The following is a 16,452-nucleotide window of genomic DNA, read 5'->3' as shown; positions in this document are numbered from 1 at the left end:
TAAAATAATCTTCAAAACTCCTATACTTTAAATTAGTAAAGCACATCTTTATTTTGCAATTGAACAATAAGAATCACAGGTAGAATTTATTCACATTTGTACCTGAACAATTATTCCTCAATCAAAATGAAGTATGACCAACAAAATGTGTAATAGCATTTCACATAATTGCTTTTAAGACTAAAATAGTTAATGCAAATCAGCATTTTTATCTTATTTGCTGTTATTATTCATAGACTTTTAAAAAACATGAATTAATGGCAGGAATTCTAATTTTTCACTGAAATTAAGACAAATACACAAGTTTTTCTAAGCATACAGTAAGCTGCAGTTACAAATGCACAGTGATGATTTCAAATTACCCAGTGTTGACCAAATTCAAGCTTAAGGACATTTTAAATGAATCCCTTGCCTCTTAATTATGAGAAGAAATCATATGGAAAGAGACTTTTTGTGAAATGGGGAAAGGTTAAAAAAATGAAGGTTTAGTCCCATTTTGTAACTGGTTTCAGTAGAGTCAAACAAAATGGCAACAGAAATGTAAAACTGTATTATAATTAGGAAATAAACTAGACTTTTAACTGACATTTTCCCCGTCATATTTACATTTAGCACCTGTTACAAGAAAAAAACACACCCAAATTAAGACAACCTCTACATAGCAATAATAATTTTTTAACATTACTACTTAAAAATATCAGATGAATATATAGAATTCTATTTCTCCTAAAATGAAGCCTACACTGTAGAAAATAAAGACTAGCTTTTCTCACATGAAAAGATTATGATATGGATTTTAACTGCAATGTCCTGATGCTTTAGGAATACTGGGTTGAATGGTAATTTTTTTTTCTAATGGCAGAAAAAGAAACAGCTTAATGTAAACTGTTTTGGCCTCTTAAATCCTGCCCCCTGGACATGTATATAGTGTCACAACATTTGCCCTCAGGAACTTTTGTCGCTGTATCTACTAACCCTTAGGTACTACAGCGCAAAACAAGTTAAGACTTCCAAGTATCTACGTAAAGTACAAAAAAGGCAAAGCAGAAATGATTATAGTAAATCGAGCTTGGCTGACATGGTTGAAACTAGTTGAGAAATCAAGTCCAGCAACATAGTCAACTGGGAGCCTTTACTATACTAAATAAACTACAGAAAAGTGGCAAAGCTAAGATCACATAAATTACATCTTAAATAAGCTATCATGAGATCATTGTAAAGCATTTAAACCTGGGTCTGATCCACAAACTCTACATAGTAATAAATTTTTTCCTGTATTTACAAAACTCCTAGTTTTTATTTTTAACATATAAATTAAATCAGTAGTAAGCAGGAAATAAAGTGCTACTATCTGAAATTTAAGAAATCAATTTTAGCATTGAAATTTGATCTACTCTATAGAAAACGAGAGAATATTCTTGTCAACTCTCAGAATGGAAAAAGATGGATGCCAGGGAATCCCAAAATTGGGTTGGAAATTTTCTTGCTCAGGAAGGAAAATAACTGGAACTCTATAATTCAGGAAGAGAAATGAAAAAGCTTCTTTTAATAAAATGTGAAATGGACTCAATTGTTACAACAATGGACTTGGAGAAACAACAGGACAATCTCCTTGATGGCTTCCTGGCAATTTTACTTAAGCAATTGGGCCTTTTATTTAAGTTTATCACAAATAATATTTGCTGAAATTTGGAAATCTGCAGTTGTAGCAAATATAAATGAAGTATAATGTATCATCTTATAGTTGGAGTATTTCCTTCATGAAGTGTCTACCGCAAAGGTAAACCAGTGATTTTTAAAAAGTCAGAGGGTTGGGAGCAGGAGTTGAAATAATGAAGGCTCCACTGAGGCAAGTTTAATGAATGATCAATAATAAATACCTTTTAAAGAAGCTAATGAACAAATGAATCATGCCTAAAGAAGTTGGTTTAAAGTGTAGGTTTTTGGTTGTTTTGGTCATCTGAATTAATAAATTCTTAAGCATATAACACAACTGCTATAGAGTTGGGCATAGTGGTCTTATCTGTCCATGATACTGAGAATAAAAGGCAAAATCATTGTATTGGGCCAGCAGTCTCTGCACATATTTCCTGTAGTGAATCTTAGGCATGGTTTTTTGCCTTCACCAAAGTCCCACTCTCATAGTAAAGAAGCCTGGGAACCTTCCTCCATGGAGAACCTATGCTGCAGCACATTTACCCTCACACACAAACCCTTCGCATATGCACACAATTTCTTGAAAATTTGTATCCTAGAGCCAAAACAAAGCAAAATGAAAAAGAATGCACATTATATTTTGAGATAGCTTCAATAATGATAATTCTTGCTTAGAATGAAAACTTATTTTTCTAAAATTAAATACTAAATTTAAAATTTGAAATTAAAATTTTAGAAAAATGGAGTGTAAAGCACTTTTCTTCCTTCTTTCCCTTGCTGATGTTTTAAAAACAAAGAGTATCCTTAGAATCAAGTCATAACTCTAATAACATCTGAAAGATACATTCATTTTCTTTACAGCATGAAAGACATACAAATTTTTTCCTTTTTAAACAGCGAAGTTAAGTTTCTACCTTTTGTCCATAGAAAAATATTTTCTATACCATTTAACACCACAATAGATAGGAAAATTCTACAGTATTCAACTGAAACTTTTATGAGGATAACAAGGATTTCTTGTATTGGAAATTTAAAAAGATTTCAGGCAGATACTTTTAAACTTTCCTCTAAAACTGTAATCTTTAACTTGGCTAATACCTCTCACTTGTGTAAACATTTTTAAAAATTGGTTTATTTATTTAGGCCTGAAACTAGATGTAGTCAATGCTGATGGACTGTTGCCCTTTTAACTTGGATTACTAAAATAATAATAACAACGCAAAACTTCAGAAATCAACAGTCTATTGCAGTAGAAAAACATAAAGAGTAGCAAATTTAGACATGGAAACAACTACTTGGTGTCTATCCAACAACAATTTACCAAGATCATAAAACTAATATCTAATAAAATGTCTGGTTAAATACGAGTTGTTTTTGATAACACTGAAAGGCTTATTGTAGTAACGACTACTAAGAATAAGTCTATATAACAAAAAATTGTTAATAGTTGCAGATATGGTATAGTAAGTTGAACCCAAAACATAAAATTTAGGGATTAATTTCTTGGCATCTTTATGAAATTGCTGAAATTATTTATTAGCAATTAGCTTTCAAAAATGTTTTAAGACTACATAAATTTCTTTATCTATACAATTATCTACGTATTTTATAAAATAGTTGCTACCACTTGTATTGTGATCACACGGGCGCACCAAAAACTCTTTGCCAATAGCTCAGTAATTGGGATTTGGTAAAATTAACTCAGTGGATTTTCATACCATAGTTATTTTGCTTGGAGCAAACACCACAAAAAATGGTTTCAGAAATTGTGGTTAGATAGCTACAGCAACTGTGAGACGTAAGCAACGTTAATATAAAATTACTTTGTCCATGCGGCAGCTTACAGAAAAAGCATGCTGTGGCATAATTTATGTCTTGTCATATTACTAGGAGATGTTCATTACAACAATTTCCACAATGAATGTGCTACAAATGACTAAAATGAAAAATCACCTGAACTACAAAATAGCTACTACATAATAGAAGCCTGTAAACTTTTCCCACATTATTGTGGTATAAATAATTCTTATGAATTTAAAACTACTTTGGCAACTTTATCATCAAATATTCAAATATTCAAAATACAGGTATTAAATAGCAGATTGTTTAATTCTTGTTTCCTTCTCCATATGATTATAAAACAAGCAATGCTTTATCACATGTCCACATTATAAAAACACAAATTATTTGATTATAAGTGTATATATATATATTCTACATCATAGTTCTATGCTTTAAGTGCTTTTAAAAATTAGTCCTCTATTTTGCAGTCCAGAATGTTTTCATACTGCATGTATATCAGCCTAAATACTTTGCAAAAGCTTATGTTTCTTAGGCAAGCATGACTAGCAAAATTTATTTCAGGTTCTAATTTGATAACTTGCTTTTAAAGGAGGTACTGGGGATTAAACTGGGACCCCATATATGCGAAGAAGGAGCTCAACCATTGAGCTACACTGACTCCGCTTGGATAACTTTTTGAAGTCTAATGATTTTCTAACGTCAAATGACATCTTTAATGTCACCATAGAAATTAGGTGAAAATTCTGCCTGAAGGTATGTTTCTCTGAGCTTACATAGATGAAAATTCACAAAAATTTTTTATATTCACAGAGGTTATAATTTACTGAAGTTCAGTACAATATAGAGAATATTAGCTTGAGAACTAGAAAAACCAGACTGTAGAAGACCAGACTCTGCTAAATCACTTATCCTTGCTGGACCTGTCTCCTTGCCTATAAAATGGGGGAAGCATGTCTGTATAAAATTTCTCAAGTCCCTTAAGCTCTCAAGTTGCTGGTTAACCTCTAGTGGAGATAGGGGACTATTAATATCTGATTAGACATGATCAGATCTGCCAAGAAATTATAAACAATTCTATATTTAAAATAACCTCTTCCCCGTTTGTGAGCAGCAGCCATTGGGAAATACACATGTAAAAAAAAGCACAAACATATCTCTATGTGTATATGTAGTACTTGAAACCTTCAAACTGTTTAAAAATATAAATTTATACATTGGAAGTCCATTTTCATATAATAAATTTTCTCTTTACTCTTCATCAAAACAGTCATTTCCCCCTCTTACTCATTCTAACAGACGTACAAAGGAAATTATTTCTTAGGCTGTTTACCGTTCCTCCATTTTGAATGGATACAATGTTTTAACAAATACTAGTAATTTCTCTTCTTGTGAATATAGTCTATTCCAAAATATTCCCCATCCTATGTACACAGTCTGACAGAAATCAAATGCTAAATAAAACACTCAATGAACATGGAAAAACTATCCTCAACAGGGATCGGTTTTCACAAATACTTCTTAGCATTTACAAAAGCCCCTTGATTTATCAATATCTATTTTCATTTGCCAGAATTAGTCAGTATTGCTTTCTTGTGTGCATGTGTGTGTGTTGGGAGTGGTGGTTGGAGGGAGCAAGTAGCTTAGAGACAAAAAATCTGGCATTTTATCACACAATAGTACACTGAGATAGATGGAGTCCATTAACTATACATCTGAAAGCTGGGAGTATTCCTAGAAGCTGATTCAGAGTAATAAACAGATTTTTAAAATTCTCAGGTATAATGGATAAAGTCTTATCTGTTGGATGAACAGGGAAGCATTATTAACATATTCATTTCAAGAAGTTGTAAAGGATAATTTATTTTAAATTTAAATAAGATCTTACTAAATCTGCTTTTAAAAGGGATCTTTTGTGTACATAAAAATACCAATAGAGGATGGTTCCTGGATGAGAAACTTAAACATAATTTTAAACTTCTAATACACTGGGATTTAAGATAGGCATTAATGATTAAAAAGGTAGCAGTGCTCATTGCCAACAAATTATTAGAGGTTAACCTCAACAGTGTAAACAAGCCCTAAATTAAAGAACATGCTAACCATGACACTTGTTTGTTTACCTCTACCTAACAGTCTCTTTTTGTCTGTGGTTACCACATTCTGTCCATATAGTTACAACAGTCAGATTTTAATTTTTAATTCAGGTGAAAAACTGCTAAAGTAGGTATCATATTACAGCTTAACTCACATTTATCTGTTGGTAGAGAATGGAATGTCCAAATAAGACTAAAGTTATTTACTATCATACTGTCTTAACTGAAAACTGGAGATAAGAGATTTCTCTTTGACATAAAGGTTATGTTTACTTTTTTCTTTTAAAAATCTTAAAATATTTTAATATGAAAATTTACTTGGTATCTTGGCTATAAATGTTTACAAGCTTAACTTCCTAAAATTTATTATTATGGATTTCAAATATTTGAAAATATAATTTAGATTATACTTAAGTTTTAAAAATGTACTTTTTTACTCATACTAAATGGCATTCCAAAATATCTACCACTTGACTCTAAATTTTATCAAGAATATAGAGAAATATTCATAAATCACTGATAAATGAATCTATTTTAACCACAAGCCATAGAAAATAATTACATAAAATAGTATTTGAATAGATGAGAAAATTTCCACTTATATTAAACCAGGCAATTTTAAAGTTCTCTCTGTGGACTTAAAAGCAAAACAACAACAACAAAAAAAACCCAACAAAACCAAAACCAAAAATAAACTTGAAGAGGAAAATATACACATTCTTACAGGGAAATCAGATCCTCCATCAGGCTGGACAATTAGAACTCTCCTTATTTAACATGCTTATAACAAAAAATTATATGTGAATCAGAACAATTTAATTGTATACAAAAATGACAAGAAAAGCCTCACAGCAGTTATTAAGGAAATACATTTATAAATAAGTCAATAACAGTTTATTCCTCATTTGAAATATCCCAACCAATAGACCAGTATGAACAAAGCATTTATGAACTGAAATGAACTCTGAAAATTAATAATTTAGTGATATAAATAAATCATAATCAAGAACTAAATGTTAATTTATTTAATATGATTACCTTTTATATGCATACTGGATGCCTAAAAGTAGGGATAATATAAATATGACATTTGAAGAATAAATCTTTTTATACTTAACTGCTAAATTGTAACCTTGTCTCCCAGTAAAGGAATGTGTAGATTTTGAACATTTCCATAGCAGCAATGCGCCCACTCAGTAGAACACAAATTATCATGGCTTTTTATGGCAAAATACAAGTATTGAGTAAGAAAGGAACAAACTTTGCTTACCCTCACTTGACTGCATATCTCTCAATACAAGAAGCTGTTTCTTTTTAAAATGCTAACTTATTCAAACTGCATAAAATGTAAAAATGTACAATATACATAAATATACTTCTTAATAGGGTCAAATGAGTGCCTTTCCATTAGACATACAAGGATGTCTCAAGGCACTTAAGGGGATAAGACACAATGCATGCATTCATTTACATCAAGTATGTGGAATCATATGATTTGGAATAAGCCAACTTTATGATAAATATAAGTTATATTATTAAATCCAAGAAAATTTGTAGATTCATAGTAATACTTTCTATAAGATGCTGGTAAATGGACAATGTGCAGCATTTCCTGGGAAAAGCAAATTCCACCTTTCTTTTTATGAGCAGCAGGTCTCTATGGGGGAAGAATAGGGAAAGATGTGCTGCATCCATAGGCAGTGTATTGGCTAATATTGAGAATGGTATTGCTAAAATTTTAAAAATAAAAGCTGGAAATTAATATACATAAGTTCATGAATCACTGGAAAAGACCATGGCTGACTCCTGATTTTTACTTCTTTTTGCTTTCAAGATACAAGTGTAAAACAGAGATGATGAAAATTCTGAGCCTTGTTTGTGGCAATTCTATCAGAAGGGGATTGCATGGCACCACCACAAAATTTCATAAATTACCCTGAACATACTCAGTTATTCACAATTTGTTCGGAGCAAAGCATGAAATAGTCTTCAAACACAGGAGTTAAACAGTTTGAGAGAGTGACTTTTTTTTTTTAAACATAAAGTGCAAGAGTGCTGAAGTTTTCAAAGTTTTTGTTAGTTCATGTTTTGTTTAGATGCCATTTCCTGCAAGTAGTCTTATGGCACAGTGAATCTAATGGAAAGCGGTTTTACAACACATATCCTAATCCTTTTGCTTTCTTATTTATTTGATGTCATTAAGGGTTTAACAAATCCTTCTTCATAAACTTTCAAAATAGCTTCACAAACAAATCTGTATTGAGTCTGAAAATGAAAACAGAGATAAGAGAATTGATCAGAAAACAAAAAAGTCAAACATCTCACTCATCTTGCTCAAAAAAGATACGCAAATTAAAACTGCACAGAGATAGTATTTTTCACCAAAGAGATGGCAAAATTTTAAAAGTTTGACAATATATTTTGTTGGCAAACTCCTTTTTAACAGTGCTGATAGGTATGTAAATTCAACTCCTCTGGAGAGGCATTTGGCAACAGCTAGTAAAATTACATTAATTTACTCTGACTCAGCCCTCCCTTTGTTAAGAATCTATCCAAAAGATAAACAAGTAAAAAAAAAAAAAAGGAAAAGATGTATGAATGAATGAGACTATTGAAGGATTATTTATAATAACAAAATCTGGAAACAACTCAGATTACCATAAAAAAAGGACTGATTGAGGAATCAATCTATGGTACATCCTCACAATGGAATCTTACAGTAGATAAAAACAATACAAACAAACAAAAAAAGGAATTTAAGAGTCTACAGACTATACTATAAATTGATTCCAGGCCATTTTCATAAGTAAAAAAAGGACAGTGGACAGTATGCTATCTTTACATAAGAAAGGTGGGAAAACAAAGATAGATTATATATATATATTTAAAAAATGGGGAAGGGAAAATTAAAAATTAAAAAATGTCTTCCTGTAAAGGGAAGAAGTAAATTGAGTGCAGGATCAGGCTAGAGACCAGACTTCTCTGAATATACCTTCCTACTTTTATAGACTTGACTTTGGAACCATGTAAATATAGCACATACAAAATTAATTTTAAAAACGGAAAATAACATGAATATATCAACTTAAGTATACATCTAGTTGATGACATAACTACACACAGAAGAGCTATTTTATTTTAAGAGACTTTATTATTATTATTTTTTAAAGATTTATTTATTTATTTAATTTACCCCCCTCCCCTGGTTGTCTGTTCTTGGTGTCTATTTGCTGCGTCTTGTTTCTTTGTCCGCTTCTGTTGTCGTCAGCGGCACGGGAAGTGTGGGCGGCGCCATTCCTGGGCAGGCTGCTCCTTCTTTTTCACGCTGGGCGGCTTTTCCTCACGGGCGCACTCCTTGCACGTGGGACTCCCCCACGCGGGGGACACCCTTGCGTGGCACGGCACTCCTTGCGTGCATCAGCGCTGCGCATGGCCCAGCTCCACACGGGTCAAGGAGGCCCGGGGTTTGAACCGCGGACCTCCCATATGGTAGACGGACGCCCTAACCACTGGGCCAAAGTCCGTTTCCTATTTTAAGAGACTTTAAAAAAAGTTCTTTGACAATATATCTCTTGTAGGATACATCCCAAGGACAAAAAGAACTGTAGGAAAAAAGAAACTGAAAACTCTTCAGTTAACCACACTGTTGGTGGTAGTACTGGCAGTGCTGTCTGAGACTCCTGTATAATGTGGAGTAAAATAAATGACTACTTGTGACATTGTAAGTCTTTCATTGCTGGTACTGCAGAGCCAGTATTCTTGGTGAAAAAAAAAAAAGGAGATAAAGATGTTAATAGAAGAGATTAAGTAAAAATGTGGTCCTCAATTGGAAGTACCAGTAGGAACTTACGATAAATTTATTTTCCTACTCTGGCAACTGAATATTTCTAGAAACAATTATCAACCCAACAGCAATAAAAACTCCTGGTGCTCAGGTTGTGGTCCCTAAAATTAATTCTGAATAAAAAGAACCAAGACTTCTAGGAGAAAAGATTGACTACAAGTCTGGGGCAGGAAAGGCACAATTTAGGCTGGAAGGTTTTGTTTGGTAGCAATGAAGCTATTAAAAATTACCAAGGCCTTATATAAATAAAATAAAGTAAAAATAAAGAAAAAATGCTTAAAAAGAAAATTACCAGGGCCTTGATTTTTAAAAGGGGTCAGAAGCCATTTGAATAGGCTCCCACTAGCCAAAAATGGGACAATTTAAGCATCATTAATGAAAATAAATACAATGGGATGAAACATGGCAAATGTATTTAAATACATGACTTCCAGGGAAGTGGACTTGGCCCAATGGTTAGGGCGTCCGCCTACCATATGGGAGGTCTGCGGTTCAAACCTTGGGCCTCCTTGACCCGTGTGGAGCTGGCCCACGCGCAGTGCTGATGCGTGCAAAGAGTGCTGTGCCACGCAGCGGTGTCCCCTGCCTAGGGGAGCCCCACACGCAAGCAGTGCACCCAGTAAGGAGAGCCATCCAGCGCGAAAGTGCAGCCTGCTCAAGAATGGCCCCGCGCACACGGAGAGCTGACAATAAGATGTGGCAACAAAAAGAAACACAGATTTCCGGTGCCGCTGATAAGGACAGAAGGGGTCACAGGAGGTCTCAGACAGCAGACAACGGGGGGGAGGGGGATAAATAAAAAATAAATCTTTAAAAAAAAAATACATGATTTCCAAGTATCGAAACAAACAAAAATAACTGGTCATCATTGGAGAAAGCTAGTGAACTAACTTATAATGAAGAAAAGTACATAAAGGGAAAGAATCACTTGTTGATCTTGTGTTTCCTAAACCAACTGCACCACTGTAACCAAAGAGCAGATAAGTTTCTCTTTAGAAAATTATTCTAGTAAATAAATGAAGAAGGAATGACAGGCTTACAATGGCATCATTTTGCAACACGTATGAATTGAGGGATGCAGGCATTGATCAACCAAGGCTGCTAACATTACAAAAAAAAAAAACACCAGACGTTCTGGACCTCTAAAAGGATGAACAGGAGACAACGTAAGTTGCCCAAGCTTATAGATCCAACTACCATTTTTAAGGCAATACAGAGAACACCACCTTGGAGATACAACTAGCCATATCCAGACTGTGGGAAATGATATAGTGCACATATCTGACTTATTCATCAAATAAATCACAAGAGAAAGAAAAAGAGGAGAAAGCTATAGATTTAAAGAGATTGAAGAGACATATAAACCAATTCAGTATGTGGACCATATCTGAATCCTAACTTTACACAAAACCTGTAAAACCAAAAACAAACAAACAAAAAACATTATGCAGCAATATAGATGTAAAAATCCTTAAGAAAATACTACCAAACCAAATTGGGCACCATATAAAAAGGACTTATACCATATCCAAGTGAATTTATTTCAGGAATTCCAGCTTAGTTTAGCATCCAAAATTCAACTAATGTAATAAATCACATGAATAGAATAAAACACAAAATCACAATACCATCTCAGATGAAGAAAAAGCATTTGATAAAATCCAATACCCTTTCATGATGAAAACACTTAACAAACCAGTAAGAGAGAAAACTTCCTCAAAATGGTAACGGGCATTTATGGAAAACCCACAGTTAACGTCATACTTAGTGATGAAAGATTGAAAGCTTTCCCCCTAAAATAACAAGAAAAGCATTTCTGCTCTTGCCACTGTATTCAACATTGTACTGGAGTTTCTAGCCATGAAAGAAAGAAAATGAAGAAAGAAAGAGAAGAAAGGGAAGAAAGAGAAGAAAGAAGCAAAACTATCTCTGCTTATATATAGAAAATCCTAATAAATGCCCTTTCCACTCACACTGTTAGAGTTAATAAATAATTTTAGCAAGATTGCAGAATATAACAAAATGCAAAAATCAATTGTATTTTTGAACAACAGCAAAGAACAGTCAAAAAGTGAAATTAAAGAAAACCATTTCATTTATGATAGAACCCAAAAGACTGAAACATTTATGAATAGACTCAATCAAATAAGTGTAAAACATGTATACTGAAAACCACAACACATTGTTGAAAGAAACTGAAGACCTAAATGAATGAGAAAGACAGCCTGTGTTCATAGCTGGGAAGATGACAATATTCACCAAATTGATATACAGATCCAATCAATCCCTATTAAAAATCCAGCTGCCTTTGAGGTAGAAATGGACAAACTGATTCTAAAATCCACATGGAAATCCAAGGGACAGCAAATAACCAGAACAACCTTGAAAAAGAACACAGTTGGAGGACTCACACTTCTCAATTTCAAATTTTACTACAAAGATACATTAATCAGTGTGGAAGTATATTAGGATAGACACACACATAAATGGAAAATGACTGACACTCCAGAAATAAACCTGTACATTTGTGATCAAATAATTTTAGGTAAGAGTGCCAAGACCATTAAATGGGGGGAAATGGTCATTTCAATAAATGATGCTTGGACAACCGGATATCCATGTACAAAAGAATGAAGTTGGACCTTTACTTTATACCATATACAAAAATGAACTCCAAACAGATCACAGATTGAAGTGTATAAGAAGTAAAACTATAAAACTCTTAGAAGAAAACAGGCATAAATCTTGATGGTGATGATTAGGCAATGGTTTCTTAGATATTACACAAAAAACAAGTGATTTAAAAAATAGACAAATTGGATTTCATCAAAATTAAAAACTTGTGTTTCAAATGACACAATTCAGGACGTGAAAATACAACTTAAAAAATGAGAGAAAATATATACAAATCATTTATTAATCAGACACTTGTGTTCAGACAATTAAAAGAACACAATTAAATGACAACTCAATTAAAAAATAGGTGAAAGATTTCAAAAGACAGTGCTCTGAAGAAGATACACAAATAAATATCCAATAAGCACATGAATAGATGCTCAACATCATTGGTATTTAGGAAAGAAAACTCAAAAAAACCAATGAAATAGGGAAGTGAAAGTGGCTCAAGTGACTGGGCTTCTGCCTACCACATGGAAGGTCCCGGGTTCAGTTCCCGGTGCCTCCTGGAGAAGGTGAGCTGGTGCGAAGGGCAGGAGCAGCGAGCTGACACAATAAAGAGACACAAAGAAGAAAGACAATGAGAGACACAACAAACCAGGGAGCTGAGGTGGCTCTAGCAATTGAGCACCTCTCTCCCACATGGGAGGCCCCAGGTTTGGTGCCTGGTGCCTCCTAAAGAGAAGATGAGCAGACACAGAGAGCACACAGTGAATGGACACAGAGAGCAGACAGCGACCTCAAACAACAAGGGGGCAGGGTGTGAATAAATAAATAAAATAAAAATCTTAAAAAAAAAAACCACATAAACCAATGAAATACCACCTCACCTCAAATAGGATGACTGAAATAAAAGACAGATAATAACAAGGGTTGGTGATGATGTGGAGAAAATGGAACCCTCGTACACTGTTGGTGGGATTGTAAAATGACACAGCCATTTTGAAAAGTGATCTGGCAGTTCCTCAAAAGGTTAAACATAGAGTAATTAACCATATGACCCACCACTTCCACTCCTATGTATATACCCAAGAGAAATGAAAACGTATGTCCACAGAAAAACTTGTATATGAATGTTTGTGACAGCATTACCCCCAATTTCCCCAAAATTGCAAACAACCCTGATGTCCAATAATTGATGAATGGATCAAAATAAAATGCAATATATTTATACAAATTATTATTTGCAATAAAAAAAAATTAAGGACTGACACCTGCTACAAAGTAGATGAACCTAGAAAACATTTTGCTAAGTGAAAGGAGCCAGTCTCAAAATAGGCAAATCCATAGAGACAGAAAGTAGATTAGGGCTTCCCTGGGCTGGGGGTAGGGGTAGAAATTGGGAGGCAATAAGAATGACTTCTTTTTGTGGTGATGAAAACATTCCTAAATTAGTAGTGGTGGTGGTTGTACAGCTCTGTGAATATACTGAAAACAACTGAATCTACATTTTAAAAGAGTGAATTTTATGGTATGTGAATTATATCTTGATAAAGCTGTGCTAAAATTTAAAAATTATGACTTTAATGAGATGAATGGAAATTTGAGAACTATTTGGTAATATTTTATCAAAATATTATTAAACAGTAAAAATATTATAAATAACTACTGTTAGCCACACTTAGGTGTGATAATGTTATGGTGGTTTTGTTTTTAGAAGGAAAACAATCCAGATACACACTAAAATATTTACTGATAGGAGACAGCTATTTAGGATTTGCTTCAAATATGGGAAAACTGCTGGACAGAATAGACGAAATAAGACGGCAAATGTTGTTGGGTCTGATTACCCAACATGGTGTTCATTATATTACATAGTATACTTTTGTGTATATTTGAAGTTTTCTATGATTACAAGTTAAAAAAATTACAGGTACTAAAAAAAAAAAGACCTAAATTAAATGGGTCAGTAAACTTTGGTAACCTTATTGCCTCTGACAATGCTAACATTTCATAATGGCTTAAATAATTAAAAAAAATCTAAAGACTAAAACTCCATGATTCCTCTTTTGAGAAGGCAAAATCCTGTCAGTGGAGAATATAATAAATCAGTAGCTTAATTTCCATGATTATTTTGTTCTTGTAAGTTCTTATTTAAAAAACAGAGGTAATTTCACCACAGCTCTTTCACTGAAAGCAGCTTTATGAAGAATTTCCAGTTCAGTGATACTATCATTCTCAGCATGCTACTTGACTAAGTAATCCAGGACAAATTCATCTGAGCCTGTTTAAATATTCAAAACAACATGTAGGGCCAATGTCAGCATTCAAAAAGTTTACAGAAAAATTTCAGACCACATGGTGCCTGTTGAGACTATTCAACTGCTGTTGTCATATTGAAAGCAGCCATAGATAATAAATACACACACACAAAATGAGTGTGGCTGTGTTTCCGTAAAACTTTATACAAAAACAGGTGGTGATTAGCAGATGGGTAGTAGTTTGTTGACCCTGTGCTAGGAGTTATGAGCTTCTAGCAGGAAATTAGAAAGATAAAAATAGGGTTCAGAACACATATTGAATACAAAATCATATGTTGAAAATATACACTTGTATATAAAATACAATACTTACAGGTGTTTGTATCATCATGGCTCGTTGATCTCTCATTGTTCTTACAATGTCTAGTGGATAAACTGGCTGATTGCATTCAATGAGACACATGGCTGTTTCCATAGTAATAAGAACACCAGTTCTCCCAATCCCAGCGCTAAAAAAGAAAAATATAGGCCAAGTTCTTACTGATACTTTACTGTGAAACTTCTTGTGGCCTTTGTGTGGAAAATTAAAATATAGTAGAACAATATCATTTAATGTTTTATATTATGAGAGTAACAAACCAACTACAGAATATTTTGAAAATGGGGGAAAAAATGAAATATACTCTTGACTCACTTAATAGAGATTAAATGGTTTATCTTTTACCCCCATTGTTAGATGAAACAATACTATCTTTAAAAAGCTATTAGGTCTTATGTGGAGAAGCATGGGAAAAATACAATTAATGTAACCTATGGACTATAGTTAAAAGCAATACTGTAATATTCTTTCATCAATGCCAAAGATGTACTACGTTAATAGGGGGGTAAGGAAAAAATATACCAATTGTATGTTATAGACCATAGTTAGTGATAACAGTCTGATGGTATTATCTCATAATCTGTAACAAATGTTCCATAACAATGTAATGTATTGGTGGAGGGGTGTTGTATGGGAATTCCACACATGTACATGATTGTTTTGTAAGGGCACAGCTTCTCTAATAAAAGTACATTTTTAAAAAAGTTATTCACTCTTAAAAATCGGAACAAGGCATAGAAGTTTATGCAAAATAATATAGATATAGGAACAAATCATTAACAAATGCACAAATGACAATATTTTATGCTCTCAATTCAGTTTCTTTTTAAAAGATTTATTTATTTATTTCTCTACCCCCCCCCCCCAGTTGTCTGCTCTGTGTCCATTTACTGTGTGTTCTTCTGTGTCTGCTTATATTCTCATCAGGTGGCAATTGGGATATGCGTCTCTTTTTGGTGTATTATCTTGTATCTGGTGTATGCGTCAGCTCTCCATGTATGTGGCACCACTCCTGGGCAGGCTGCAGTTTCGCACGGGGTGGCTCTCCTTGCGCAGAGGCCACCCCTTGTGTGGGACGCACCCTTACGCTGGGGCATCCCTGTGTGGGTAGGCACTCCTTGCTTGCAGTAGCACTGCACGTGGGCCAGCTCACCACACAAGCCAGGACTCACTGCTGGGTTCAAACCCTTGGACTTCCTATATGGAAGGTGGACACTCTTATCTGTTGAAACACATCCTTTCCCTCAATTCAGTTTTTAAGACAAAATTTAATTTTAATTATATGTTTACCATTGAGACAATCCTGAATAAGTCTTTGAAGTACACTCAGTGAGCATGGATGGAATGGCTATTGGGGGACTTAAGATATGAAATAGTCAAATGTGTTTCACCATTCTTGCTTTTTTGCCTCTCAAAAATTTGGTCCACAGTCTGTTTTGTTGATTTGACTGTCTCCTTTGAAAAAGTGCTGGAAAGTTTAAGGATAGAGTGAAACCTCAAAACGTCCTCTGCATAAATCACTTTATAACAAAGGTGGCCAGGAAAGGAGGATTTCGGAATAATCTCTGGCTCCTAATCATTAGGTCAATGGCAATGAAGGCTGCAGTCCAGTGTGTTCAGCCCTCTGAGGGCAGAAGGGAAGGTGATGTACTGAGATTTACCTGGAGTTCTTGGAACTGCAATGTCATTGGTGAAGGGCCATTCCAAGAGAGGCTGGACTATTCACTGACTGTCCTTAAGGGTGCTACAGGTCAGGAAGGAGTAGCTTGCTGGAAGGGAGGGATTCTAAACTTTAGGCTG

The 16,452-nt window shown here is 34.0% G+C and overlaps 1 protein-coding gene across 1 annotated transcript in view; it reads right to left on the bottom strand.

Moving 5' to 3' along the window:
• Positions 1-26: 26 nt before the first annotated feature.
• PTPN4 (protein tyrosine phosphatase non-receptor type 4) overlaps positions 27-16,452 on the bottom strand; it is a 251,341-nt gene continuing 234,915 nt past the window's right edge. Inside the window, exons 26-27 of the mRNA XM_058301151.2 lie at positions 14,647-14,782; positions 27-7,817 (exon numbers count right to left, since the gene is read on the bottom strand). Coding sequence (XP_058157134.1) covers positions 7,734-7,817; positions 14,647-14,782 — 220 coding nt within the window. The 3' untranslated portion in view covers positions 27-7,733. The remainder of the gene's footprint in view (positions 7,818-14,646; positions 14,783-16,452) is intronic.

This window comes from Dasypus novemcinctus, chromosome 7 (assembly GCF_030445035.2).
Source record: "Dasypus novemcinctus isolate mDasNov1 chromosome 7, mDasNov1.1.hap2, whole genome shotgun sequence".
Classification (NCBI taxonomy): Eukaryota; Metazoa; Chordata; class Mammalia; order Cingulata; family Dasypodidae; genus Dasypus; species Dasypus novemcinctus.
Note: the sequence above shows the minus strand (reverse complement) of the source record. Positions and strands in the feature narration are given on the sequence as shown.